We start from the raw sequence: 27,169 nt of genomic DNA, 5'->3' as shown, positions 1-27,169 counted from the left end.
GGTTCATTAAAGTGCCTAAAAATGGTGGTGTACAATGTAGAGCAAAGCCGTGTTCTCAGCTGCATTGAAATAGTTTTGTCATGTTTGAACTTATGTCACAATTTTCCTTTAACAGCTACAGAGGAAACATGTCCTGTGTGTGCGCCTTATGCTTATTCTGTAACAACGGAAATAACTTTTTTTTCAAAGTAGAGAAACGCTAGAACCCAACTAATGGTCACTGCAGTGGCATGGTCTCATGAAAGCAAAAGAGTGGGACCTTGAGCAGTTGAGTATGTTCTTGCTGGAACATCCTTGTCCAAAATTCAGCTTTTATTCTTTCAAAATCAGTCATCAAAAACTGCATCAGATCCTGCTCACGTTTCACAAAAAAGAGGTCATTATTACAGAAAATAAAGTTTGATAAAATAATTGACTACTGACATCAATGGGTAAACTGCCATGTTTGCTTGACAAAATTCCTCACCTCATTGTGCAAATAAGAGACATTAAGATCCCTGTGTCATTATGAGAACTACTGGCAGGTAATTGTGACAGATCTGATGTTCATTCAATGTGGTCAAATCTATTGTAACAGTGATATTTCAGACGTGGGGAAAATGTTTTAAAAAAACAATCCTCACCATATTTATTAAGGTACAAATGTATTAACAGTAGTTGAAGGGGGAAAAATTAAAATTGATCTAGCCAATGCTGTCAGGTTTGATATTTTTCAGTGAACTAACAAGAATTCAGTGCCTGGGAGTACAGAGGTAGTCTGGTATAAACAAACATCTCAGGGTTTAAAGATGAGATATAGATCAAAGATTGTTTTCACAGGCATGACGATGAAGAATTGGCTTTGGTTTGACAGCACAAATCAAGAGTAGTCATCCTAATCACATACCGACTCAGTAATAACATCAGTGTTGGCAATCGCTACCAAAACAAGGCTGTCCACATGAGGACTCTGGGAATGCTTGCAATGACAAAGTATGAAACAAGAACACAAGGGTCTCCTCTAACTACATTAAGACATTAACTAAGTTGCTCTGAAGTGCAGACACACGCCATTCATTTACAGGGTCAGAGAGCCAATTAAAAAAATAATTTAAAATGCACACGACTCATAACTTTACATTTACACTGCAGCGTTGTGTACCTCATCTGAATCAACTGTGCATTTCACCTCAACTCATTCAGAGAACGTACTCAAATATTCAGCGACATACAAACCAGTGAGCGCTTCACGTAAAAAAATAAATGTTTGAGCCGAGGCTCCGTGTCTTTGTCTGACTCAACTTTCTCCTTAAGACGAACCAATGGGAGTGTCCACATACTGTAAAAGGAAAAAGAACTTTGGATATGCTTTTGTTCGGAATCAAAACTATTCAATCGTCCTTTCCCGCTATCTTCAAGTACTGTACATTGTTCTGGGTTCTATCCCGCCACTGCTACGTTCCCTCACTGGGTCCTGTAGGCACCCAGGCAGCATGAACTCAGCTAGCAGTTGTGCTCTTTCCAACTCCTCTGCAAACAATGTTTTCGGGCCAGCGCAAACCCGCTGGAGGAGGTGAAAGAAGCAGAGGGAATGTTGGCGGCCTGTTTGGTGGTTGTTGAGCTTAGAACAGAGCAATGTTAGCCAGATTAGCCATAGCAGCAGCAGCTGAAGTCCCCTGAAAGTGGTGATATAGACACTTGTAGCAGGCTACTTCTTCCTGTTGTGTTGTCTCCGCGCCTGCAGCCTCTGGCGTGCTCCGGATGGCTTAGATCCAGCTCCAATAGAGAAGGAGGGAGTCCCTGGAGACCCTGATTTAAAGAAAAGAAAACAAGTTAGGCTTTTGTCATTTGTAAGGAACAACATTAACATTTCTTTGTACTCTTTCTACCTCTTCTACCATAAATATCAGTTTCTGATGGACTATTTTAACAAGGGCTGGTGGTGCAAGTTATTTGAGATAACAAGATAATGACAGTCTGAGCAATCAATTTGAAACACTACAGGAAGAAATGGTACAAAAAGTGACTTGTTTGGAGTCTGCAACTCTTCCACCAACTGATACTATACATCACCATCTTTTACCTCGCTGTGCGTGGCTTCTCAGAGTTCAGCAACGCAAACAACCATCGCAGCATACTTACCAAAAGGAGCAGCGTTGAAGCCTTGGACCGGAGTTCCAGGACTTCCAAAGGGAATTGGACCTGCAGCCGCACTCTGGCCGAAGGATGGGGTTGACGTCCCTGCAGAGGAAGTAGCACATATCGATTGAAACAAACAAACAAACATGGGGGAAAAAATTCTAGTGCTATTCCATCAAAATAACAGTCCAATTAAGAGGATGTTTATGAAATGCATTCCACTGTAGTTGGATTTAATAAACACAAATATTCCATACCAAAAGCTGGTTTGTCAGTAGTAGCAGCCCCAAAGTTGAAGTTTCCCATATGTGGTGCAGGATTATTGGAGACAGGTGTTCCAAACTGAGGGCAGGCCATACCAGCAGCACCAAAGTTAAATCCACTGGGTGCAGGCTGAGAAGGGCCGGTGGGAGCTGGCTGAGCAGGAGCACCACCAAACGTGAACGTTGATGAGGAGGAGCTCTGAGTCTGTGTCACTGCACCGAAGCTGGGTGCAGCCGGGGGTGCAGCTGGGGGAGCAGCGGAGCTACCAAAAGCAAAACCAGTGGAAGTTGCTCCAAATGGTGGTTTAGCTGGGGTCCCAAATGTGGTTGCTGCGGTGGTGGTGGCGGCAGCGGCTGCCCCAAAAGCGAAAGGAGCTGGGGCAGGGTTAGAGGCAGGTGTGGATGATGCTACGCTGCCTCCAAAAGTAAACGGTTTTGTTTGTGCTGCTGAGGCGCCAAAGGTTGACTGCGGTGCTGGCGCTTCAAACGGCGACTTTCCGAAGGCGAAAGTGGACTGGGTGGGGGCAGTAGCAGTGGTGGGGGCAGAATTGGACATAGCAAAGCCTCCAAATGAAGTGGTGGTTGAGTTCTGGCTGGGTGCTGGCTGACCAAATGCAAATACCTTCTTGTTGGCAGCTTGAGGGTCCGGCTGTGTGACACCAAATGAGAAGGTGCCATTGCTGGCGGTTGTGGTAGCAGCAGCCGGGGCGGACGCAGCTGCAGTAGTGGTGGGAACAGTTCCAAACTGAAATGTGCTCCCTGTATTAGGGACCTGTGCTGCGGCTGAGCTGGTACTTGTTGTGGATGGTGCGGACCAATTTCCAAAGAGGGATTTCACACCTGGCTGGGCTGCAGGCTGTGTGGTGGTGGTGGTGATGGAGCTGGTGGAGGATGTGCAAGTGGGGGTGTTGGTAAAGCCAGGAAAAACAGATGTGGCAGCTGTGGTGCTGGTTGTCGATCCACCAAATATTGAGGATGTACTACTTGAAGAAACTGTGGAGGCTGGGTTAGAGGTTGTGAGGGGTGCAGGCTGTCCAAAGCCAGCGCTTGCAGTGGCACCTCCAAAGATGGGCTTGAAGGTTTGGACAGGAGGTTTGCTCTCTGGAACTGATGTAGCTGGGGTGGTGGTGACGGAAAAGATGGGCTTGAACCCTGAAGCCGGCAGAGGGTTTGTGTTAGTGACTGACTCAGAGCTCCTGGCTGGGGCAGTAGTAGCAGTGCCCAGGTTGGAGGCTGTAGTAGGAGCAGAGAGGGGGCTGTTCTGGCTGGTCAGTCCAAAAAGGGCTGCTCCTGTTACAGGTGGGGTGCTGCTGGAAGACTTCATGACCTGACCCAGGACCTGAGTAAAGGCAGAGGGCTGCTCCACACCAGCAGATGAGGACTGAGACTGGGAGACAGGGGGAGGATGAGGGGAATCCACCGCAGTTGTTGCCTTCAGGTTTAGGCCAGTGTGTTGCACTGGTGTGGTTGATGCAGACACTACGGACACAACCATTCCAATTATGGAGGGAAAAACAAGCATGTTGCAATAATCAATACATGTCATGAGATAACTTAAAAACATTAACAGAACAAAGATCAATTGACAATACTTGTTTTCCTTATATTTTTAACCCATCAAAGTATGATAGTGAATAAAGATTTGTAAATAGATTTTTCAACTACAATAACCTATAATAATCTACACTCAGAGTTACTGCTCTCGCATCAGAGATGCATCTCTGTTATGGCACATTTTCTTGATATGAATGCAAGATACAAATGCTTTGTACACGCTGCTTATCTTGCGAAGATGACTTCAGAGCCTCCCTTGAAAACGCCTTTGATTAAGTGATCTTACCTGTGGTTGTGCTGGCAGCAGACATGGAGCTAGCAGGAGTGCTGACCTTCATCTTCAGAGCCTCCAGCAGTGGGTTTGAAGCCGCAGGTGCAGTGCTGACACTGCTGCCTGGACTGGGATCCAGGTTGATGACTGGAATGGCAGCGCTGGATGCTGTAGGCAGAGGAGCCGCTAGGAGGCTGCTCAGGGTAGTGGTGGCGGTAGAGATGGTAGAGGAGGCGGGCTGGGCAGTGGTGGTGGCTGGGGGTGAGACAGATTTCTCTGGCTCAGGAGCTAAGAAAGGACAGATTGACAGGAGGGTTAGAGATCAGGCAAAAGCTCACCAATCAACAGCCATACAAATCTGATCAGGCCTAAAAGTTGTCGAGAGCAGGATACCATTTAAAAGTCCATTTAATAAATGGCAGTCCGCTAGTCCTCTAGCATTTGAGTCTGTATATGCGAATTGAGGATAAAAGTGCAGACTTCAATTGTTTATTCCCGTAGCTGCATCTACTCACCAGGTGTCTCCAGGACTTTCTGGATCTTGCTGATGGCAGCTCTTTTCTCTTCATCTAGGTCTTTCGCCGTGATGCTGTAGCCAAGCTCTGGAGGTGGGGGCTGCCAATTAACAAACACAGGAATTCAAACAGAGACACTTAGATCACTTAAGCACACAACAATATAAACATGGGTTTCAGGAGGCATGAGGTGTGGAAATATAGCTCTCCTTACCAGAGAGATGTGATCGTCCCGGTGGCTGGACACCAACTGGATCTTCCTTTTCCTCTTCCCACCACTACCAGTAGAGTCTGTTGAGGTAGTGACGGGGACCTTGGGGACTGGAATCAGTTTGGCTGCAACATCAAAGTACAATGATGAATCCAAATACTTATGCTTCAATCTAATCTTACTAAATAACAAATCACAGTGTATATGTCTGCACAACGCCTTCCACACATGACTTACATCTAACAGGTGCCTTGTTGGAGGCTGTCTGGTCTGACTTCACCGAGAATGCTGAGCTGGGACTCTGTCCGTCATCCTCTCTGATAATGAAACCACAAGTTTCAAAAAATGTAATATCTATTAAATGTGGATGACTGGTATCAGCAGAAGATCAGCAAACACATACCTGGGTCTTTTGGAGACTCCCTCTGGAGTCTGAGAGCGAGATGATCCAGGGCTGGACAGAGGGGAGCTGGGTGTTGACTGTTTCTTCCTCTGTGAAGGTAAACATGAGATAAAGCTTAACTACTGCACTTTATTTCTGCAGGGCTGCACACACTGATATGCAGCAGGTACGTGTTACCTGGCTGAGGCCTAGTGAGGAACTGTAGGAGCTGAAGATAGGGTTTCTCCTTGTGCCTGGGGTTCCTCTAGGGGCATGGACCCCACTGCCAGAGCTGATGGAGGAGGTGCGAGACCTCTTCATGATGGACTCCTCTGCCAGTGAAGATATCCCTCTTTTCAGGCTTCCTGGTCTGGAGGAGGGAAGGGGAAGTATATCCACTTTCATTTAGAATGCCACACTATTCGTCATAGTGTGAAAACTCAAAGAATTTAAGATTTGATTTGAACATCTAACTCACTTAGGGACCAGCTGTAACGGTGTCCCATTGGGCAGACGAGGCTCAAAAGCAGAGTGTGCACTTCCACCGCTGTCATTGCGTCTTGGGAAATAATAAAATGGATTACAAAAACACATAATACTTTAAATCATAGAATGTATAAACCAAGTCTTGCGAAACATGTATTCTTTTGATTTGGAATGTCTTGATTTATGTGAAAACAAAGAAGTTTTCAGCCCAGTACCTTCGTTTGCTTTTCTGCTCGGTTATGAAGCTCCTGTCCTCATCCTCCACTTCTCTCTTGCGGCTTTCCTTCAACACCCTGAGGACACTTTCTCTGGAGCAGGGGTCCGCAGGGGCTCGTGGGAGCCCGGCGCAACTCAGATGCTCAAAACTAGACATAAAACAGGAGAAGGTTCAGCTCTTGTTCAAACAGTAAACAAAGACAAATTTTTTTTTTGTATATTTGCTCATTAAATTAGTTATTTTTCCTCCCCAGTTACGTGTTACAGTTGATTTAAACAAAAGTCTTAGCTGCATTACAATGGTAGAAAGGAAGGTAGTTCTTGTTTCATTCCTATATAATGGACAAAACAATGAAAACACCAGCATGATGGCAGACTGAGTTTGGATCAGTGTAGAGACCTGGGGGTGCTGTGGTTGGGCCTGGCGATCTTCACAGTGACAGGACTGAGGGCGGCCGGGGAGTTACGCGGGCTGAGAATGTTTTTCTTCCTGAAGCCATCCCACTTGACAGGAGGCAGGACCCCCAGTGACGAGGCACCCGGCTGCTGCAGGGGGTAGTGACGCTGGGGGGTGATGGTGAACCTGCCCACTGTTCCCAGTGGCTCCCTGCAAGAGGAAATAAAAAACAGTATGATGCAAAAGTAGACACATGTTATCTGCATCCACCAACAAATATACTGCCACAAAGAGTTCCCTACACAACCCTCACGAGGGAAAGTCCAACCCTGATGTCTACTATAGGTTTACCTGGACTGAAATCAACATTATTTTCATTGACTACCACTCTGTCTCGTTCTGCACCACACGAACTATGCCAGGCCAGGCAGGGCAATGCAAATATTGGATTCAACCATTAGTTTTGGCCTGGGTTAACACTGAAAGCAGACACCTGTGAGATGGATGGATGTGTGGACGTGTGTGGCTCCATGTCATTTGTGTCCGTTAAAAAACAGCAGCCTCGCAGACCAGTATACCATGTAGAGCATATCTCCACAAAAGCATATGAGGAAGTTAAGGTGACATATTCACAAGCCATTATAGGTGATTATTATATAGGTGGTATTTCTGTACTGTACATAATGAATTATCTTAGTCGTGGCTTCCTTCAATCAAGAGTTTCATCGATGTGCAGCTACTCACCAAAGTCTACGAGTTAGAAATCAAAACCCGCCAAGAAGCTGGACCTTTATCCCCTGGATGCCACAGACGCTAACGTTACCGCCTCCTAATGGCTCGCGCTGTTACAGCGTGATTTGAATACAAACATACCCGGCGAATGACAGCCTCCTGTTCGGCGTGAAGACGGCATGGTTGGGTCTGGAGAGCTTTTCCCGCAGCTGCTCCCGGGGGTTCCTCACTGCCCTCGGCCTCCCGGACTCGGCCGTCGGACTCTCGGGTTTCCCGATGTAACTGCCCATGAGGAAATCCCGGGGACTGAAAAGAAACGAGTCACTTGCCAAGGCTGCCCCTCGGTAGACGCCGGCGTCGCCGGGCCTTTGTCTGGAGTATCTCTCCGTCTCCCGCAGCTCGGCTCTGTCGGTGGTATTCTTCGTCCTCCCCCGCGCGGACACCGACACGCCGGTCGCCCCCCAACCCAGCCACCAGCGCCTGAGCGCACCTGGGATGAGCAGTCCAGCCCGCGGATTCAGGCCTAACCTGGCGGGAAGCGGTTCCCCGCTGCGATAGTAACACACAATACAACAAACAGCGATAATTAAAGTTGCGCAAAGAAACGTGGGAAGATAATAAAGAGCGAGACTAGCGACGCATATAAAAGAGAGAAGAGCTAAACGTTTCTCTCTAGGTGACATGGCGGCAACGCGCCGCCGGAGGACTCTCATATCCCATCATGCTGCGCTTCTAACGCGGCTTCTTCTTTTTAGATTTCTAGGGAGTTGCTGCACTAGCGCCCCCTGCCGAGCTGGAATGTGCATTACAACGAAGAGAAATTCATCAAAATCCTATTTCTACCAAATCCGATGAACAAACTCTAGTAGTAGAGTGTTACCAAGGGTGGGAGAGATACTCCGATTTTTTTAATTAAGCAAAAGTACCTGTAAAACAATGTGAAAATACTCCATAACACGACATGTATTCAAAATCCCACCCAAGGAGAAAAACAGAAGAATTCATAGCAAAAGGTAATAACGTCACCCGTGACACCAAAGCTCTGAGGCGCGTGTGTGAAGAAACTGAAACGATTTTCAGCGAAGCTTTAGTATCGGAACTTGATTCGTTCTTTCAAAATCACGTGACCAATAACGTCCGAAGCGTCGTACCACGCACGTGACTGCTTCGAAGTTGGATTCAAAAGCGAAGGTCTATAAAATGCGCGACACAAGGCGCGCCCTCGTGGGTTTGTTTACTGTCCTTTGAGTGAAGATTTATTTTTTCAACTGCCCAGACAAGATCACAGACAACTGGGTTTTGCAGGATGTTTTTTTTTTTATTTTCGATAAAATTATTGAAACACAACATAACACATTTGTTACAATGATTAAATGGTGAAATGTAATATAACATAGAACAAACCTTAATACACACAAATGGAAAACCGAAGTTATAATTATACCCATAGGTTATACCCTGAGAATAATATTTAGGAGTATTATGGTTTATCAGGACATATCCCAATCAATGATGCAGTATTAATGTACAGAAAGAAAAAAAAAAGATGATTTAATTAACAACTACTAAAACAAAGCTTCATGTTTCTGTGCTGAACTCCTGTCTTTTGCGCTGAGCAGGGACATTTGCACCTCAAAGGTTTTGTTAAATGCACTGCAGTCCACACGAAACGCCCCTTTCTCCAAGGAGATGCACGACTCGAACCGGTGGCCCCACAGGATCTCATCCTGCGTGTAGGAAGTTCTCGCCTGGCACGTCATACCTGTAGCACAAGACATAAGAGATCTGGTACATGTCACTTTATTGACCAATTGATTAGGGAAAAGCACAGTACAAAACAGACAACGGGTTCAATTTCTAACTAATCCAAAGCTATAACCGTTTTCTGCAGTTTTCTGCAATCAAATCAAAATTTGAAATTTACAAAGAAAAATGAAATGTCAAAGACAATGGCCTTGTTTTGTCTTTGGCGATGCTTGAACACAAAATAAGGGATTCAAGAGTCACAGAAAAAAGAACAAATCCTGAAGCTCCAGAAGCAGGCCGTGGTCTTTCAATCCATCCACACTTCTTTAATTTACCATGTAACTCTGTCAAGTCTCATTTCAAGACAAAAAAGGATCTGAAAAATGTTTTTAATACAGCTGCATTAGTATGAACATTATCTTAGCTGGAAGAGAATACCAGATTTAAAAATACTTCTTCAAACCTGATGCCTCCACAATGCCCTCAAGGATGACGATGATCTCAACGGTTTCCCTCTTCAAGCGCTCAGCCCCAACCTCCCAGAACGGGCTGCTTTCATTGATGACGTGAGTAATGGTCTGGGGTTCCACCAGGAGCAGCCTATCTCCTCCAGTGTCGTAGCCCAGGTTGATCTCTGACTGCTCCAGCGGTATGAACTCTCCCTCCTTGGTCTGCCTGGACTTGATCAGCTTGGCCCGGATCTTGGCATCCACCATGTGGCTCACTCTGAGATCACCGATGCGGAACAGCATGCACAGCTTCTCGTCACGCTCACATATGACGCAATGTTTGCTGAAGATCAGCGTCTGAGCTCTCTGCTGCGGCCGGGAGATTTTGACAAACATGCAGCCCACCATGAGAGCATCAATGATTGAGCCAAGAATGGACTGGATCATCAGGAGCACTGTACCCTCAACGCAGTTTGCCGTCACCATCCTGGAGCCATACCCAATAGTCCTCTGGCTCTCCAATGACAGCAACAGAGCTGACAGGAAACTGTCTACATTTTGGAAGCATGGCCGCCATTGTGGGTCATTAACATGAGTAATGTCGTCACGCAACCAGGCACCCAGAAAATAGATTCCGCCAAAGGTCACCCATGTGAGAATATAGCACATAGTGAAGACGAGAAGGAACCAGCTAAACTTGAGGTCTACTAATGTGGTGAAGATATCTGAGATAAAGCGACTCTTGTCTTCAATGGGTCCCAGATTGACCCTGCACTTGCCATCCTTGGTGACGTATCGCTGGCGCTGATTGCTGGCAGTAACGTGCGATGAGTGCTCATCACCAAGCAGCCTACAACGCTTATTATGACTCTTTGCACCATTTTGTGTCTCTACCGCAGAGACCGGGATGTTGCTGCTGCTAGTGGAGCATCTAGATTGCCATTTGGAGCTGAAGCGCTTGAGGTGTCTGCTGCGATGCGAACGCTGAGGCACTGGTGTCTCTTCCACTGATCCCTGAGGAGTCCCTATTTGAATAGTTTGCTGTTGGGGGGGCTCTGGTCTGGCTAAAGTTGGAGTCTGAGAGGACTGGCTGCAGGGACTCTGGGTCTGGGAGGGAGAGTCCACCTGGGATGGTGGGAGTGATGAGCGGGTTCCATAGTTCACGTTGTTGTGGATAAGAGAGGCTCTTTTTGTGATCATCATGGAAGCAACAGTGGATTTAGCTGCGGCCTGAAATGAAAGATAACAAAGCAAAATAATAAAAAATGCTAAAGTACAAAACCATCAAACAGATGACATGTAGATTCACAAGCCAGCTCTATCTAACAGTGAATAATACAGAAAACTGTACCTTGTAAGTGTTAGGAGTGTAGAGTGTTGATTCTGGCTGTGGTCTGGGCAGGTAAGCCAGCAGATGTTTAGCAGTGAGAGTCTGCGTTGGGGGAATGGAGTTCCTGCGATGTTCGATCCTGACGGAGCTCCTGACGTGACTGTTGTACTGAACGTTTTGTACGATCTCTCTGCTGCACATCACAGCGGAGCTCATTGCTGAGGTCTGCAAGATGTTGATTACTCTTCAGGGTTCACTTCTCTTTGGGCAACAACAGATTAAAAACGTCAGTTTCCAAAAAAAGATAGTCACATCACTAAAACAAATATTAAATGATTTTATGTAGTAACAATAGCTGTCTACCATCAAATATAGAAAATGTTCCATTTGTATCATGTTGACAAATCATCCTCCTGGTAATATTCTGCTGCTCTTCCAAGAAAAAATCTTTCAGATCCCCTGGATACGTCCATAGATCACCCCCAGCTGTGATGTATGATGATGCTTTACTTCTTCATCAGCATAGCATGAGGTCATCTGTCCGAAGTGGGCTGATCAGCGTCTCAGCAGTGCTGCAGTTTATTACACATGAAGGGCTTATCACTAATCCTCAAAATTAATCTGAGAAACACCAAGGAACACGTGGATTTGCAAAGATTACTGACTCTATTTTAGTTAGAAAGGCTTAGAAACTGCATTGTCCAGCTGTGGCCAAATGAACTTCTCTCTTGAAAACTGTTTCAACAGTGCTGTACTCACCGCTGCACAGCACTCACACTAAAGTGTCTGAACCCCGATTTAAGACCGATCTGAGCGGAGCCAATCAGATGGACAGAATTTCACTGAGGGAATCTTTTTCATTAATTAAGGACGAGTATCCTTTTACACCGAGTCTATTCTGGACGCGGAATGAAATGATTTGTCAGAAAATTATCCACTGACAAATATATAATCAATTTATTGTTTGTCAGTTTTTCCCATTTCTACTTCTCCAATGTGAGAATGTTACTTTTACCACATAAAAAACAAAGATATTTGATATCTCCATGGGACCTCGGAAATTACAGCTACAACAATTTATCAAGTAATTAAAAAATAATTGGCAAATTAACTGCAGGTGAAAAATTATTTTAAAAGATTTGTCTCAATTGTACATTAAAACATCTCAAATATCCATTCTTTTGATTGCTACAACTGAGTATAACAGGTCTACTGATGTGGTTATTGTTAAAGGGGGAATCATCACATACCTCTGAAATGCATACCTGAAGATGAACGCAGGTGCTGCCACAGTTTAACTTCCTTGTTGAAGTCATCAGGTTTGATCAGACGAAGAAAGACACATGGAGTGAGAGAGGAGCTGCTGTGCGATTGTCCAGATGTTTTGTCTCCGCCCCCTCAAGCAAATTCTGATATCTTTTCAACCCAGAACACTGCATGTGACCATGGCAGCTGTGTCAGTGGACCGCAGCCTCCATCTCTCATTACATCAGGTCACATTATTATAGTGAAACTAAACTTTACTGCTTTCTAAGTGAAAGTTGAAAAGATCAAAACCACTCGTCTAGTCTTACACATACATTCAGTATGGCACTAGAGCAACGAGGCCCCCTCCACCAAAGAATTACATGGAACAAACATCATCATAAAAACAGTGCTCGAAAGATTTTAAAAAGGGGCGTATTTGGTTTATTTGGACATACAATAAATACGGTATAGAAGAGTTCAATTTCATGGCTTGTATGAGATTCTTTAAGAGATGCAAGGTCCAGGGTTTATTTGTCAGAACTAAATGTTAATTTAGAAGCATTGAGTTTCGAACAATCTCTCTCTCCTGGAGTGACAAATGTACAGAATAGCAGACATCAAGTTACAGCAGAGTTAACCCTGGATACGAGATGACATGTCAACAGATGGCATCCACTGGTTACACAACCTCTTTTGACCCTCGTCATGGTAAAACCTCAAAGCTATACAAACGATGTACAGTAAAGAAGCCTTCATGTAATCTCTGTGAGACTAATTGCAGTCTGAATGCAGAGAAGAACAATATCCCACAGATTGATTACTACCAGCTTAAACTCCCAGAGAATGTCAAACTGTCCAATCTACATACACGTGTAGATGTACGTATGTTATGTTGTGTTAAATGTAATCACAAGAAGACCTTATGCTGCCATAAACTGCAGCATTCAAGGATCATTTTGACTTTAGGAATAAAGTATTATATAAGTGATTGCAATATCAATCACCCAGTGGTTTATGTTAAAGGGATAGTGTATACATTTAATGGACATGACAGAGAAATGGAAATGAAGAAAGACACAAATCATATTTTCCGCAGAGGAAAAAGTGCTATAGTATCGTCTCGGTGCTCATTAGCTGCGAGTATTTATTTGATTTTGGTCAGAGCCATGGCTCTTCTCTCCGTGTTCTGAAACAAGGCTCGGATCAGATTCTTCACCTCCGAGCTGGAGAACTCTGACGCCAAAGGACCTTTACTGTCTGCCCACCTGTGGAGAGGAATCATGGGGGGAAAAACAGTCAGCCAGTCCAACACAACAGTAGGATTCTAATCAGAGGCCATTCTTTCAGTGATGAAGGGGCATTCCATCAATTTTACACTTAACAGTTAGTTTACTTGTTCTAATAAGTGTCTGAAAACAGTTATGTAATATCTTCAGTGGATCTGGGCAAGCTTTGTAAAGTCTTCAAGATAACCTAATAACTCAGCTTAGACTTGGAGACAACAAATTCATAAACGCCAGAGCTACAAAATAGAGGTGTTGATTTTGAAAGTCGTGGGCAGAGACGCTATCGATTGATATAACAGGAAATTTAAGATCTGACGTTTTGTCCAGTTTCTGACTTACCTGTCGACAATCTCCTGCAGGTTGGCCCGCAGCACAATGACCAGTTCCTTGAAGGTGCTCCACTTCTTCACATAGAGAGGCACCTCCTCCTGATATTTCTTGTTCTTGTTTTCCTCAGCCAGAGGGATGAAGACGAGCGGCCCTTCCTCGATGATAGTTTGGCACAGTGTGTGTAGGTGCTCCCCATCCTCAGAGGAAATATCCTGTAGATAGTTACAGAAAATATTAAATAAAATCCTTATTGAGGAGTATACAGTATATCATCTTCAAAAAAAGATATCACTTTTCTTGTTTGTGATTTAACTATATTATTATTAGTTTTCTATTACATCATTCAATTATATTTCACATTTATCAACCTGGGACTGCATCCAAAATGAAAGCAGCTATCAGAACCTACACTTAGCGATGATATTCATTCATAATTTGTGCCATTAGAGTAGATTAAATTCCACCCTCCTCCATATTTTCTCACCAGGCCTTGTTTACCAGCCAGCATTTATTTGTTGGTGCTGTCCAACAACTCTGCAATTATTTGAATTAAAGATTTTGTTTTAGAATTTACATTAAGTCTCATCTGCTGGCTGGGGCCCACAATTCAGGTCCCAGTTCTGTGTCAAATGTTTTACCCATGATCACATAGTTCATTGGAGGGCTCAGAAGACATTTTACGGCTGGAATTGTTTTCATTAGGTTCATTTTATGTCATTAACACTTCTGAATTGGATTAATTTGTAATGTGGTCCTACAATTAGTTAAAGGCATCGTGATGTGGGTGAAAAAAACACCAACCTCTAGCATCATGATTTTGGATATGACTTCGGTTATGGCAGTGTTGAGGAGGTTGCCCATGGCTTTGCAATAGATGCTGACTGGCAGGACGTCCTGCCACACTGTACCCAGTTGTTTCAACTGATGAATGACCTGGAATCAAACAAACAGATGAAATGATGATGATGTGTGAAAAGCAGTGCATGATTGAATAGTAAAGCCTTTGCAAGGCTTATGATTATCATTATTTCCTCAAAGCTACATAGGAGAGCAACCCATTACAATATGAAAATCTACAGTTCATTCATATTTTTCTGACACTCAAAACATTTTGATTCTAAAGAATTTCCTCTCACCTGTCTCACTGCCTTGCTCGCTGCAATGTAATTATCTTCGTCATCCAGGTTGCAGAAGTTGTGAGCGGTGGAAAGTCTCTCCAACAGTTCAGCTCTCTGCACATTCAGCTGAGCTAAGAAGCACTGGGCACCTGAAGGAAAATGTGCAGACCATGAATGTCCACAGGAAATAGATTCTGACATACCTTGTCACAGACAATAGTTTTGTGATTTAAATTATTTGGAATCAGATTTTTGGTGATTTCTGTACCAAATCTCATGCAGCTGACAGTTGTTGAACTGTTAGTTTACCCAGTTTCCTGAATCCAGGCACCATGTCAACAAATGTTGCCACCCCCCCGCTAAGCGGCTGCGGCAAGTGAGCTCTGAAATGGTGGCCGAGGGTCAGCAGGTGGTGCGCCAGGTACATGCAGTTGTTGTGCTGAATGGCAGCCAGGTGAGGGAACTTGAGCAGGTTCTCCCTGGATGGAGCAGCAGAGTAACAAGAGCAAACCTGTTTTTCACCCTCAGTCGAAGTGTGTTGACTTCGCTGCAGCATGTTATGTGATGGAAACAACCTTACTTGTGATATGTTGGCACAACATCATAGAACAGCTGGAAAATGTTTCTTACAGTGAAGAAGAGTTGTAAGGCACTGAAGAGAACAGAAAAAAATAATTACTTACAACACTCCCTGACTGATGAAGCCTGGTGGTCTGATAAAAAAGATCACCAAGATGCATCATCAAAATTGCAGGATCCATTTAAGTTCGAGTCCGTCTAGGTGTAAATGTGCAGGCCACTTCCCTCCTCCACAATGTAGACTAGATATACTGACTTAACAAGCTTCAGAGTTTTGTAATGATGGTAGCCCAAAACTGCTGTGTCAAAGAAAAAATATATAAAATCAAATAATCATATATCATGCTAAATCACAACTGTCCGGAACTGTTTTCCCCTTGAACTATAACATTTTGCTGCCGGGCACAATAACCTCATATGTAAGTCAGTACAATAGACAGTCAGGTCTTTGATCGCTGTGACGTACCATTGTGTGGAGCTTCCCACAGCCTCGCACAGGGTGTTCAGTGTCAGCTCCATCAGCTGCTGCACTGACTCACTGATGCGGCAGGCTGGTAGACACAGACTCCAGGCAGACAGCTGCTTCGTGTTCTCCATTGTGATCACCTCCTTCTTGGTCTCCTGTTTCACCTTCACGTCTGAAGTCGGAGCAGGCAGCTTGGGGAGACGCAGTTTGGAGTCTGGTGCGATCTAACGCAGGAAGATTGATATGAATAAATAAACGAAATCAAACATACTTCTTCTCTTAAAACTATGTTATTGGTTGTTTAAAGGTTTAATGTTGCTCAGCTAGTGCCTTCAAATCAGTTCACTTGAATTCTGATTGATTCCAACAGCCTGACAGGAGCGTGTCTAAGTATGTGACTGTGATAAACACAATGAAAAGATAAGCTGCACAAATGTTGGGTATACATTGTTTTAATTCAAGTAGGCCTATTTCAAGGCCATCTTCAGTATATCTAACTTCTGTAACTAAAACTTACCTACTTACTGAAAACCCGCTCCACTTATACAGGCTCAACACTTCTGATCTTCCATTTCAACCAAATTGATCACCAGTCTCCAGTGTATTCATCCAGACTTTATGCCTGAGCACACATACCTTGACAGTGTTGTGCATCTTGGAGGTCATGAGTTTCCGGGCCGCCACAATAACATCCTTGCACTTTTTGCTGGCAAAGTGACAGTTGACATCTCGGGCATATTTGAGCAGGTCTGTGGAATCACCCTGCAGATACTCCATCACCTTCAGAGACTTCTCAAACTCCTCCGTTTCCCTGATGACCTTGAATATGTACAGGAAAAAATATGTTCTGTATAAATGAAACTCTAATATAGACCAGTACATGTACCAATTGTATATTTTGTTTTACAATATCATTATACACTACAAACTGCTGTTAGGTCCATACAGTGCTATATTTCTCCAGCTGACTGCTGTTGGTGGGGATGGAGTAGAGCAGACACTCGTGGATGATGCACTGGGAAATCTCCTCCCAGATCAGCTCCCCCAGGATAGTTGAGAGCTTTTTATCACTAATGGACACATCTGTGAAAATAACATATATGTGACCTGCCTTTCTTAAGCACATCAAGTAAGAATAGAATGTCTTGATGCAGCCATACTGTACCTAGCAGGTGAGAGTGCAGTGTCTTGAGCACCAGCAGCAGTTTGCTGTAGACCTGTGAAGGTGTGGAACGCTCCTCATGGCTCACCTCCAAACACTCAAAGGCCAGGATGGTTCCCTCTCCCTGCTGCTCCGTTACCCTCACCGACAGTGATGGATAGACCACCAACGGCTTCAACATGTTCTTCAACAGCACTTGGCCTGAATGACAGAAACAACAGACAGGAGCGCTGAGCACGTTTTGACTTTTCACTGCGCTGTGCCCAAGTCCCTATAAAGGAGTGCACATTTAACAGTGAGCAGTTTTTCTTGTTCTTACTGAACAGCTTGATCTTGTGCTGAAGGTCTCCCTGGATCGCCAGAGCTTGCAGGACGCAGCACAACAAACCAGTTGGTTTCGGTTCACCATCTTTACTGCAAGGATGGCTCAGCTTCAGCTCTACCTTCAGGAAGGACTTCAGACCTGCAGGCTCTGGTGGCACAAATCCAACAGTAAACGCTAATGCTCAGATGTATTTAATGCCATGTTTTTGAAATATACAGAACATGAAATGCTAATGAGCGAAAGACCACCTTATAAAATACATCTTTTTGTAAAAGCTGGACGGAAGCGAAACCTGATATTGTTCTGTGATTTTTTTTGGGGCTTATTTTGTAAGACTAAACATGTTGGTAGAAATCCTTCGATTCTGTATGGTATAGAATATAGTTGTAGAGTATAATCATATATTCACCAGAGGAAGTCTTACCCTTTGAGGACGGTAATCTCCAGATGATGAGGCGTTTCCATTCATCTCCCATGTGATAAATTAGGTTTTCTCTCTGCACTGTCAGCTCAGAGCTGAGAGTACTGAGCAGCGGCAACTGAGAAGTCTTCCAGTCTTTCAAAGAATCCACGCTGGCTCTTGCCTGGAAAAAAAAATATTACCCATTAAATCTGTTGAAAGGCACTTAACTTGTAATGCTACACATACAGCAGCTACACAGCATTTTTTCCGTGTCACTGCTAACAAGTTAAAGTTTCCAGTCTGGGTGCTGGTGAGAAATCATGTCCCAAAAAGCTGCGAAGTAAGGTTGTTGTACTTCCAGATGTATTACAGGGCAGTTGACAGTCTGTCTAAAACAAAATGACTATACATAGAGAAGAATCTATATTAGACATGTTTTCATCAGTTTACTACTCTGGGTTAGTTCAGAGTAAGGAAGGTTGTGTGGAAATGTTCACAGCTCTTACCCTCTCCAGCTGGTTGGCTGCGTCAACATACTTCTTCTCTTGTAAAGCTTTGCTGAACTCCTCCATTGCATTGTGAAACTGAGTTGCACAGAATAAATTATACCCACAGAAATTATGGATGATCACAATTCCAGCTTTTATCTGCTACACTTTTAATTAATGTACGGCAGATGGTAACTTCCTTGTATGCGTGATGTACCTCTTTTACGTATCCAAGCATTGTTATGATAACAGTGTTTTTCTCCAGCTGCTGCTTCAGCTTTGCATACTCGGCCACAGCCACGTGGATGTTCTGTTGTATCTGTGTCGACACACAAACAGTTTGATGGCACTGCTGTAAATATGCACTATGCAAAATATGCAAAGGAAAAACTGAACACAGTCTCTCTTCTCTTCTTTCATAACATTCATAAACTGTTTTGCACATACCTCATTCTCAATGCAGTTTTTAAGGACATCCATTTCTTTGGAGACCTCATCAACCTGCACCATTAGCTCCTCGGATCCTTGAAGACTTGGTAGGAAGTCGCTATATCTCTTATTTATCATCTCACATACTTCTTCCTATGGAAAAGAAAACAACAAAGAAAAAGGTTCATAGAAGGTTTGTCATTTTGCTTTAGGCTCAGAGCACTTTTTGCAGTTTGTGTACAACCGTGTGCATGTCATTAATCTAATATACTTGTTAAAATAGTAGTAAATTATAATATCCTGTTAATTATAGTAGTTTAATTAAAGTCATTTGAAGTAGATGTATCTCTTCATCCAGCCAATATCCTGAGCTGAAGCAAATTATCATTTGCACTTCTAAATTATGGAAGTTTGAGTCTATAGGAAAAACGGTATTTACACTGGAAACAATGGTCATATGTTCATGGCTTTACAATGTGTGCCTTGTTGCTTGGTAGCGTTTCAACAATTCTGGTTTCTTCTGATCAATCGTTTCAGCACAAACCAGCACAGAAATCGTGCAAACTTCAAGTAAGCTTGACACCATTTTAGCAATCAATCTACTACTAACTCATTTGTTTTACACAGCCAAGAAAAAAGACTAACATTATTTAACTGGTGCATGCACACTACTACATTTAAGTTATGTTCGTGCGGTTTCAAACGTGCCCTCGTGTGGTTTGTCGGAGCCACGTAGCTACTTAGACGTACGGCTAGCTAACAGTCTTGCTAACTAAAAAAATGCAGTCAACTCTCTTGAGAGTAGCTCGGTGGTCCGTCTCTTCTGGCTAAAGGCGTCGCTGGTGTTAATTCGCGGCGGAGTATTATTCCAGGGAGCAACTACCCGTTAGTTAGTCAAACGACGAGTGCAGTGTCAAGCCTGTCGATGTTAGCGCTAACAGCTAGCGCTGATTCAAACTTTATTCAGCGGAGCTAATGCTACGTCAGCTAATGGATTATTACCTTCGTATCTTCCACCTTACGCGACATTTTGCTTATTTTACCGGACAGGTCCTCCTTCTCCAGTTTGCCTGAGCTGGCGAGTACTTCTGTCACAAACGACGCCATGGCGAGGCTACGTTAAAATATTTTACACTAAAGTGTGATGTGACAGGGCTCTCGGCACCACAACAACTCAAGACCCGCCAGGAGATGTGATTGGCTGCGAGATATCCGCCACTAGGATCCGCCCGCCCCTGTCTTCTTCTTGTGTTTTTTACTAGATGGCCACTTGCTATTATACCGTCCCATTACCGCCCCAAACGTTAGGAGAGTGTATAATAAAGGCTCTGTCTGAATCAAAAGAGATACATAATTTCATAAACAGTGATATGAAATTAATAAATGAAATGTGGAAATACATATTCCTTTTTAAAACAATTATGATATCACCTGATATATAGATATTCTCATTAATCCAGGTTATAGTTATCAACAGGGGTATTACATCAGGAGCAACTGGACTTGGTTGTAGATTTTGAAATAATTTGTTGCTCCTGATTAGACACATTTATTATTTAATTTTTTTAAATATTGGCTAAACGATGACACGATTGACATGCACACATCTGAATATATATTGTCAGACATAATTACTGGAAGTGTCTCTTGAAATAATAACGTCACATTAGAAATTATTTCTGGTGATATATTTGGTTTGTTAACTATAATTTACAAAAACGATTAACAGTGAGAATTCCCTTTATTCTGTCTGGTTTCATGTCACCTACCTAGTGCACCATCCTCCAGCTCAATAGGAGGCAGTAATTCTCCTGAGAAAAATAAAAGAAGAAGAACTGCCATTATCCCTATGGCAACGAAAGCTATCCGTTGAGAAGGGTCTTGCTGCAGTGTTTCCGGTCGAGGGGAGCCACAGGCAGCCAGGCTTGTTGATCCGTTAGCCGTCCTGTTAGCTTGTTAGCTTCCTCGTTGTGGCGTTAACCTACTGCACTTGTATTAGTTTTTTCCTTTGACATTTACAGTTACATTTCCAAACACCTTTGACCGGGTAGCTGATAGATTGCACGTTGTTGCGAATACGTAAAAGACGACATTGACGGAACTAACTTGGTACCATCTCTAGCTAACTTCAAACTTGTATCGTTTGTATGTTTTCGTGCTAAATATCAATGGCAGACTTTTGGAACACAGACACCGGAGAAGCTGTGTATCGATCCCGGGATGCAGTCAAAAACCTGAGAATAAAGTAAGTAGCTATAAAGATTAGGTTAATATTACCCTAGACACAGAACTCGGGACACGTTATTTCAACACTGTATCTATTTCTTTCCCCAAATGTAGGGTGCGTATCGAGCGGGTGACCTCCACAGCAGCCCTCTCTCAGCACCTGCAGAAGGAGTTTCTGTCCCAGAAAAACAGAGGAGCCATCGAGCTGGAAACCCTCACACAAGGCCAGACAGGTAGTGTTGTATCATATTCCTTCTATTGCAGGGAGATGAATGGGCAGTAATGAAAAACACTGCTGGACAATGTTACACTTGAGTGTTCATTTACCCAACGTACCTCCTTCACTTCATTGTAAATAAAGGGTTTAATAATTGACTGCTGCTTTCCTATGTCACCAGGTGATAATGAGGAGGAACTGGAGGTGGGCTGGCAGGAGAAACTCTTCAGTAAGGTATAATGTTTAGTGTCTTCATCCCACAGTGTAACTATAATGATCAACTTCACGTTGTTGGAAGTTGCTTTGACTCAAAAGAAAAGGAAGTTAAAGGTCAAGCTATTTTTTTTGCCAATTGAAGTGAACTTTTCCTTTGTGTTCTGTTTATGAACCCCATCTACTCCACTTTCTCTCCGTCTGTGGCTCCAGTTTGAGATGGAGCTGTACCAGGATGAGGCAGTATGTCAGACGCCTCTGGACCGGCAGTACCACACAGAAGTCAAGGCCCTGAACCGGGCCAGGGGCAGAAAGAATCACAGGATTTTCACGTACACCGATCATGACCGCTACACCAACTATCTTCCATTCCAACAACTGGTACGTTGCGCTGCATCCTACGTTACACCAAAATCTAATAAGTCAAACTCAGGTAAGACCCATTGGAAAATAATGTGATAACGCGGATCATCAACCTTATCCTTTTGTTGTTTCTTAAACCACTTTTTCTAACCATCACCTACTCCCAAGATTAGAGACGTTTTCTGAAGGCAATGTTAAACAGAGTGATTCAATTTTATTCTGTTGGGTGTTCTGTCATCTTTCATAGCTACAATATCTTTATGGCACCTAAGTTTAAGTGCTGTTAAGTAAATAAGTTTGAAACTGAAAAATTGTCCAATTATTTTTCTGTAACTGTGCTTATGAGACACTTTTTGTTTTTGATCCTGATAGCAGAACCCCACTGACATATTAACCACAACCAAATCCAGCCCCACTTTCCTCGCTGAAAGGATGGCCAGCATAAGACACAGACGGCAGGACAGACGTACCATGTAGGTGAAACACCAGCTCACTCATTTAAATGGACTGATTATATTATATTGTATTACGTTCATCCAAATGTTGCTTATAAAGATGGAGCTTGTTGTTTTCAATCCCGTAATCCATCATGTGACTGGAGGATCTGGTGTATTTCGCAGGGACTGTACTATCCCCGTGTCAAAAATCATCAACTGGGAGCCCACAGAGGAGTTTGTGAAGAACAGTCATGTGGTTCATAATTCTATGCAGACCATGCACATCATGGGAGACCTGGGACCCCCTGGAAGGTAAGATCATATCTCAAAGCAGACCCAGTTTCTGTTCAGTTCAGTTCTTATTTCCCCACATGAGGAATTTGGAGACTCAACAGACTCATTGATTTGTCTCATTCACCACTTTCCACCTGGTAATTACCATGTGATCTGCATTTGTATGTTATCTGGATTATGACATCTTATCACAGACCTTTGGATTTACACTTAGCAACAATAAACATTCTTGTTAATTCGATTCTGCCTTCATTGTGATCCAATCTCAACAAGTTATCCCCTCTGAAATACAGTATGAAAGGTTTTGTGACAAAGGATTTGTTGCAATCAGCAGGGTTCCCGGATAGCATAAATGAAAATCTACTCGTGGTTGTAGTGTGGTTCACAGTTGTGATTTTATCTCTATGTATTTGCTTTCTCAGGCTGGGTCAGACAGAGAATGAATATTTGCTGTTTACCTTAAAAACAGATGGCAGTGGAACAGTCGTCCTAAAACCGGACTTCAACAAAGGCAGGGAGCCCTACAGGCAAGTTCAAAACATCATCGTAGGTCCTGCAGTAACTGATGTGCTGTCATGTCAACATGTTTTAAAACGAGTGCATGACCTACATTAGTTCTTTACATTTGAGCTGTGCCGTGACACACTAACGGCTAAAAGTCCGCCACTTACAGTAGGTCCAGACTGAAATATATTGACAAATACTGGATGGTTGCGTGGAAACAAAGAAAGCAAAACTATCTTGGTCATTAAGATAAAGGAATATATGATTATTTCATTATTCAAAAGAAAACCAATATGGTGTGTGTGTGTGTGTGCTGTTAACAGAATTGTCACTGAGGGGGACAAGAGAGAAGTTTGGCGTCTTACTGTGGAGAATGTGTCCACGGCCATGAAACCAGACGAAAAGGACATGGAGCAGAACATGTATAAAGATGTGAGTTCATTTCATCACCTTTTCTTCGGGACCTTCTCAAGAGTCTTGATTATGGAATCAACATTAATATTACATGGTCACATTTATTTTCCCCTCTTTTTAGCTGTATGTAAGCCACAAGGAGTACCTCAATAGCCTTGTTGGACAGGACTTTGAAATGGTAAGTAATTTAATAAGGAAAAATTACCAGTATATTTTCCAATATAACATATTCAAATTGCTTTTTTTTTTTTCCTGAAACGTGAAGCTATTCAGCTTATTCTCATATATGACAAGAAACTACAGCAAATTCTCACTTTTGAGAAGCTGTGGCCAAAAGTATCTGGCATTTCTGCTAGAAAATTGATTGAAATGATTGATCAAATAATAACAAAAATCAAAGTTACATAACACTAAGTGGATGTGGGTCCATATTTGGTCCTACAAAAAGACTTTTGCACTTACCAGATGTATCTCTAGCCTCCTCTAGGTGTTCTGCGTTACGTCATGAACGGAGAAATAGGTGAGAAGGAGGGATATGGTCACGATTCACTTTTTGTAAATTTAGTCATTGGTGATTAAATCCTCTTCTTTTTCTGTCCAGTCTCAGCTCAAGGCTTTGAATATGATAACCTATACATCCACTTCCTCATGGAACTACCCAACAGTGAGTCACATTGTGATATTTGGTTGATGTTGACAGCTTTTTAAAACTGAATCCAGTTTACCACTTGAGCTTGTATTATACTTTGTCTGTTGAAGATTGGTCCAGTTTGCCATTTCAGTCTCTCTCAGGCGTCACCCAGGCCTGTCGGACCAAAACATTACGGAAGGTGTGTATACTGTAAAAGAACATAGTGAACAATCTCAGAGTGTTTCTGCTGAAAATTTGTCAAACCGTCAAACTTCTCCCTACCAACAGGAAAACGTCGCTTTCTTCAGTTTCCCCTTCAGCTTTGAGGCTTTCTACATGAGTGAGAAGGAGAGTGAAGGTTAGTACCAGCAATAGATATTGTGGTTACATAATTGGTTTTATGCATGTCAAATTCTAGTGATTTTGTTTATTTTGATGACGTGACCACAATTAAAAGATTAAACTGACAGGATTTTTCCCTCATAATTTTAGAATCAGTTCCGCAGTGGCCAGTTCTATACTTCAAAGTTCTTTCCCTGACCTCCTGGCAGCGCTATCGAACCGAAGGCTACGGCTATGTGCTTTTTCCTGCCATACCTGGTATGTTGTGTACATTGAAAAGGTTTTAGATGAAATTTAGGGCTTCTGGGCATCAAAGGTATTTAAATTATTAATCGGTTATCAAAGTAGCTGCAGGTAATTGTCCATCAATTGACCACTGAAATAATCCACCAATCATTTCAGCTGAAATAACCATTTACAAAAAAATATTTGTTTGTGTGTGTGTGTGCTAGGTAAACATAAAATAACATGCCATACATGGAGACCCTTTCAGACGGGGACAGTCTCTGCACTGAGACGCTTCTTTATTGGAGGATCTCCAGAGCTTGAAGACCACAGCTACGTCCGAGTACCAGGGACCTTCAAGGTTGGTTCAATGATGTGTGGATGTATGTATAATTTGTGCTCATCGTTTTCTTTTCTTTCTTATTATTTTTTTCATAATTTCACTCAGAACTGAACTTCGAAAACTGGATTGCGAATGATCATTATTTGTTATATTCAAAATAAATCTAATTACATTCAAAGACAATTAATTAAACCAAAGTATTATAATGTTAAGCACCGTATGATAACTCACAGCACAGCCTCACCCATATAAATGATGCTCTTGTTGCTGAATATTCACACGTTTTTCTATTTGTATTATTGCTTTATGTTAATGAAAATTGGAAACCCAAAGCTCGATCACTACTAAGTTATTTATGTTGTACTATGTATAATGTCTTTGTAAAAAAACAAGGTATCACAGCTATTTTTGTAAATATTTTGGAACCTGCACTGTTTGTCCATGCTAATATTATTCCCTGTGTGATACTAAAGGATGTTTTTTTTTTTAAAAACATTTTTTAATTTCCATGTCTGTAGGGAGAGAGACTGAGTCGCTTTGGCTTTTCCACTGAAACCACAGGAAGTGTCACCTTTAATCTGCACTGCATCCAGCAAGCCAGGTGAATTTAACCATGCATTAAAGGGGAAAAATGCTCCATTTCTGCAGTTGCTGTGCTCTGGATATGCATGTTAAAGATTTATAACCGTGTCCTATGACCTAATGCATACATTAGTTTCACTACACTGACTAACTACAATATCACACAAGTCTCCAGCGCCACACTGAATTGTTAGGGAGGTCCCTACATTCAGTGGACTTTCCGGTCCAGAGCAATATACTGTACACTATTATCGTTTTTTACTCAAGATGTGAATGTGGATCAGGTGAAATTCTTCTCTGGATTAGAAACTCTTGAATTATTCAGATTTTGAGGATATTTGCCGTTTTATACAAAGCAGTCAAACCGTTCGGTGATTAAAAGAAAGTGCTTCAAAATCTATGGAGAGAGCTGTTGGTCACATGTTAGTCCTGAAGTAGTTGAAGTATATGGACTGATGGAAATGTCATGTCAGAATTGTAAGGAACCTTAGTTATGGTTTGTGTAATATTTCAGCTAAACATTTTATTTATTAACATCATGTATAATAATATCAAATGATTTAATTTCCTATAGTAGAGCTGATTGAGTGGTTTATTATATCCATGTTGTGTATTTTCAGGTCCTTTGTTGATGCCACCATGTTGAAGAAGAGGAGGCAGAAAGTTTTTGACCAGTTGGGAGGATTTAGTCAGCAAGGAGCTGTCTGCACCATCCTGGGTAAAAACTTTCACTCATAAATGTTTTTACGCTTTGAGTAGTTAAGGGGGAGATGAAGTTGTATTGAATATGTATTGTTATTTTTTTTAATGCTCTGTTAGAGGCCTTCCACAATGCCAGAAGAAAGATGCAAGAGGCCAGAGAAAGCCTTCCCAGAGACCTCATCAACGCCACCTCCCAACTCCAAATGGAATCCTCTACATAGAAAAAACATTGTCATTCTCTCCAATATATTTTAGTGCCCAAATGGTGTAGACCTACTAATATGAAGTATAGAATTGAGGTGAAATATGCAGCAAGCTTGAATTGCCAATTCAAATATTTCACAGTTTCGGTGTTTTGCCGATAACATAGAATAATGGTGCACTGTGACAAGTCGGACAAAAGAAAAATAGTGGTTAATTGCTGTTTAATCCTTGACATCTATCATGGTGGGAGGGGCAATAATTGGGGTACAATATGGATTTACATGGTAATGATGTGGTAATGGAGCAACGCCAATATGCCTAAGGTGTCATCACGCACCGTATTCTCTGAAAACTGATTTAATGGACAATAAACTATTTATTTATTTATTCAGATTTGAACAGTATACATTCCACAGTTTTAATCATGTAACAAGTATCACAATTGTTGTAACATAAACTTTTTATATGAACCCTAACCACTGTTTTTGTATGTTTTTCTCCCCTTGGGACTCAGATTTCATACAAACAACTTGGACAATATCTTTTGTATAAGGTAGTTAAGTGTTACATGAGTAATACATTAGCTACCAGGATATCACATATATCATCAGTTCGTTAGGACTTCAAACCCGCGTCTCTCGTGCTACATTCAAAACGTAGGAAATTGCAGTTCCATAATAGGTCACGCCCGAGATCCATTGTAATGACTAATAATGACCTAACCCCTCGGTCCGATTGAAATAACCTGTGAACCTAAACGACAGCGGAGCAGGTTGATGTGTCCAGGTCTACAACCTGTCGTCGGTTATGGATCGTGTCATTGCCCTTGGGTTTGTTTTCGGGCCCTTGTGTTCATATATACGTATGGTGCAATTTCACTATTTACTCTTCCAAATCATATAAAATACAACAATAACTGCATACAAAGCATTTGTATCACTCGAATTTGTATGTGACACAACAAACAG

The 27,169-nt window shown here is 42.5% G+C and overlaps 4 protein-coding genes across 7 annotated transcripts; 1 reads left to right on the top strand and 3 right to left on the bottom strand.

Moving 5' to 3' along the window:
* Positions 1 to 273: 273 nt before the first annotated feature.
* pom121 (POM121 transmembrane nucleoporin) lies at positions 274 to 8,211 on the bottom strand. Of its 2 annotated transcripts, XM_047329366.1 has the most exons (14): positions 8,072 to 8,211; positions 7,287 to 7,694; positions 6,417 to 6,623; positions 6,016 to 6,165; positions 5,793 to 5,873; positions 5,513 to 5,684; positions 5,336 to 5,424; positions 5,170 to 5,249; positions 4,936 to 5,057; positions 4,722 to 4,821; positions 4,222 to 4,494; positions 2,376 to 3,860; positions 2,122 to 2,220; positions 274 to 1,788 (listed from the first exon to the last, which is right to left on the bottom strand). In XM_047329366.1, exons 2-14 carry the CDS (start codon positions 7,433 to 7,435, stop codon positions 1,688 to 1,690), a joined length of 3,108 nt encoding a protein of 1,035 aa, XP_047185322.1. In that variant the 5' UTR covers positions 7,436 to 7,694; positions 8,072 to 8,211; the 3' UTR covers positions 274 to 1,687. The 2 variants fall into 2 exon arrangements, with proteins under 2 accessions (XP_047185322.1, XP_035481379.2); XM_035625486.2 differs by lacking the exon at positions 8,072 to 8,211 and having other exon boundaries at positions 7,287 to 8,043.
* Positions 8,212 to 8,442: 231 nt separating this feature from the next.
* LOC118300767 (G protein-activated inward rectifier potassium channel 3-like) lies at positions 8,443 to 12,085 on the bottom strand. Of its 2 annotated transcripts, none has more exons than XM_035625489.2 (5): positions 11,921 to 12,085; positions 11,034 to 11,242; positions 10,692 to 10,931; positions 9,355 to 10,570; positions 8,443 to 8,907 (listed from the first exon to the last, which is right to left on the bottom strand). In XM_035625489.2, exons 3-5 carry the CDS (start codon positions 10,884 to 10,886, stop codon positions 8,711 to 8,713), a joined length of 1,608 nt encoding a protein of 535 aa, XP_035481382.1. In that variant the 5' UTR covers positions 10,887 to 10,931; positions 11,034 to 11,242; positions 11,921 to 12,085; the 3' UTR covers positions 8,443 to 8,710. The 2 variants fall into 2 exon arrangements, with proteins under 2 accessions (XP_035481382.1, XP_047186579.1); XM_047330623.1 differs by having other exon boundaries at positions 11,936 to 12,085.
* Positions 12,086 to 12,334: 249 nt separating this feature from the next.
* Positions 12,335 to 19,705, bottom strand: zw10 (zw10 kinetochore protein). The gene is made up of 16 exons (XM_035626660.2): positions 19,507 to 19,705; positions 18,523 to 18,657; positions 18,293 to 18,394; positions 18,094 to 18,171; positions 17,609 to 17,768; positions 17,179 to 17,331; positions 16,863 to 17,060; positions 16,644 to 16,780; positions 16,334 to 16,516; positions 15,698 to 15,921; positions 15,233 to 15,304; positions 14,962 to 15,131; positions 14,671 to 14,801; positions 14,336 to 14,467; positions 13,544 to 13,746; positions 12,335 to 13,183 (listed from the first exon to the last, which is right to left on the bottom strand). Exons 1-16 carry the CDS (start codon positions 19,609 to 19,611, stop codon positions 13,063 to 13,065), a joined length of 2,304 nt encoding a protein of 767 aa, XP_035482553.2. The 5' UTR covers positions 19,612 to 19,705; the 3' UTR covers positions 12,335 to 13,062.
* A 662-nt stretch (positions 19,706 to 20,367) lies between these two features.
* Positions 20,368 to 26,677, top strand: mks1 (MKS transition zone complex subunit 1). 2 transcript variants are annotated; one of them, XM_047330581.1, is made up of 18 exons: positions 20,368 to 20,749; positions 20,845 to 20,963; positions 21,129 to 21,181; positions 21,374 to 21,541; positions 21,899 to 21,996; positions 22,144 to 22,272; positions 22,677 to 22,781; positions 23,082 to 23,190; positions 23,294 to 23,350; positions 23,650 to 23,692; positions 23,774 to 23,836; positions 23,932 to 24,002; positions 24,092 to 24,161; positions 24,296 to 24,403; positions 24,598 to 24,731; positions 25,232 to 25,314; positions 25,916 to 26,013; positions 26,115 to 26,677. In XM_047330581.1, exons 1-18 carry the CDS (start codon positions 20,673 to 20,675, stop codon positions 26,216 to 26,218), a joined length of 1,689 nt encoding a protein of 562 aa, XP_047186537.1. In that variant the 5' UTR covers positions 20,368 to 20,672; the 3' UTR covers positions 26,219 to 26,677. The 2 variants fall into 2 exon arrangements, with proteins under 2 accessions (XP_047186537.1, XP_047186536.1); XM_047330580.1 differs by having other exon boundaries at positions 20,370 to 20,749; positions 21,896 to 21,996.
* Positions 26,678 to 27,169: the final 492 nt, after the last annotated feature.

Source organism: Scophthalmus maximus, chromosome 2, assembly GCF_022379125.1.
Source record: "Scophthalmus maximus strain ysfricsl-2021 chromosome 2, ASM2237912v1, whole genome shotgun sequence".
Lineage (NCBI taxonomy): Eukaryota > Metazoa > Chordata > Actinopteri > Pleuronectiformes > Scophthalmidae > Scophthalmus > Scophthalmus maximus.
This window is presented reverse-complemented; position numbering and strand designations above follow the sequence as displayed.

Bases quoted from the DNA above. Each gene is read 5' to 3' on its own strand.
- mks1 (XM_047330580.1), top strand. From the start codon at position 20,673: ATGGCAGACTTTTGGAACACAGACACCGGAGAAGCTGTGTATCGATCC. The intron at 21,997-22,143 runs GTAGGTGAAACA...TGTATTTCGCAG, and splicing joins CGGCAGGACAGACGTACCAT to GGACTGTACTATCCCCGTGT. The intron at 26,014-26,114 runs GTAAAAACTTTC...ATGCTCTGTTAG, and splicing joins AGCTGTCTGCACCATCCTGG to AGGCCTTCCACAATGCCAGA.
- pom121 (XM_035625486.2), bottom strand. From the start codon at position 7,858: ATGAGAGTCCTCCGGCGGCGCGTTGCCGCCATGTCACCTAGAGAGAAA. The intron at 6,624-7,286 runs GTATGTTTGTAT...TTCCTCTTGCAG, and splicing joins AGGAGGCTGTCATTCGCCGG to GGAGCCACTGGGAACAGTGG. The intron at 5,058-5,169 runs GTAAGTCATGTG...TTGATGTTGCAG, and splicing joins CAACAAGGCACCTGTTAGAT to CCAAACTGATTCCAGTCCCC.
- LOC118300767 (XM_035625489.2), bottom strand. From the start codon at position 10,886: ATGAGCTCCGCTGTGATGTGCAGCAGAGAGATCGTACAAAACGTTCAG. The intron at 10,571-10,691 runs GTACAGTTTTCT...CTTTCATTTCAG, and splicing joins ACACTCCTAACACTTACAAG to GCCGCAGCTAAATCCACTGT. The intron at 8,908-9,354 runs GTTTGAAGAAGT...CTTGTGCTACAG, and splicing joins GGGCATTGTGGAGGCATCAG to GTATGACGTGCCAGGCGAGA.
- zw10 (XM_035626660.2), bottom strand. From the start codon at position 19,611: ATGGCGTCGTTTGTGACAGAAGTACTCGCCAGCTCAGGCAAACTGGAG. The intron at 17,332-17,608 runs GTAAGACTTCCT...TTGTGCCACCAG, and splicing joins GAGATTACCGTCCTCAAAGG to AGCCTGCAGGTCTGAAGTCC. The intron at 13,184-13,543 runs GTAAGTCAGAAA...TCCTCTCCACAG, and splicing joins CTGCAGGAGATTGTCGACAG to GTGGGCAGACAGTAAAGGTC.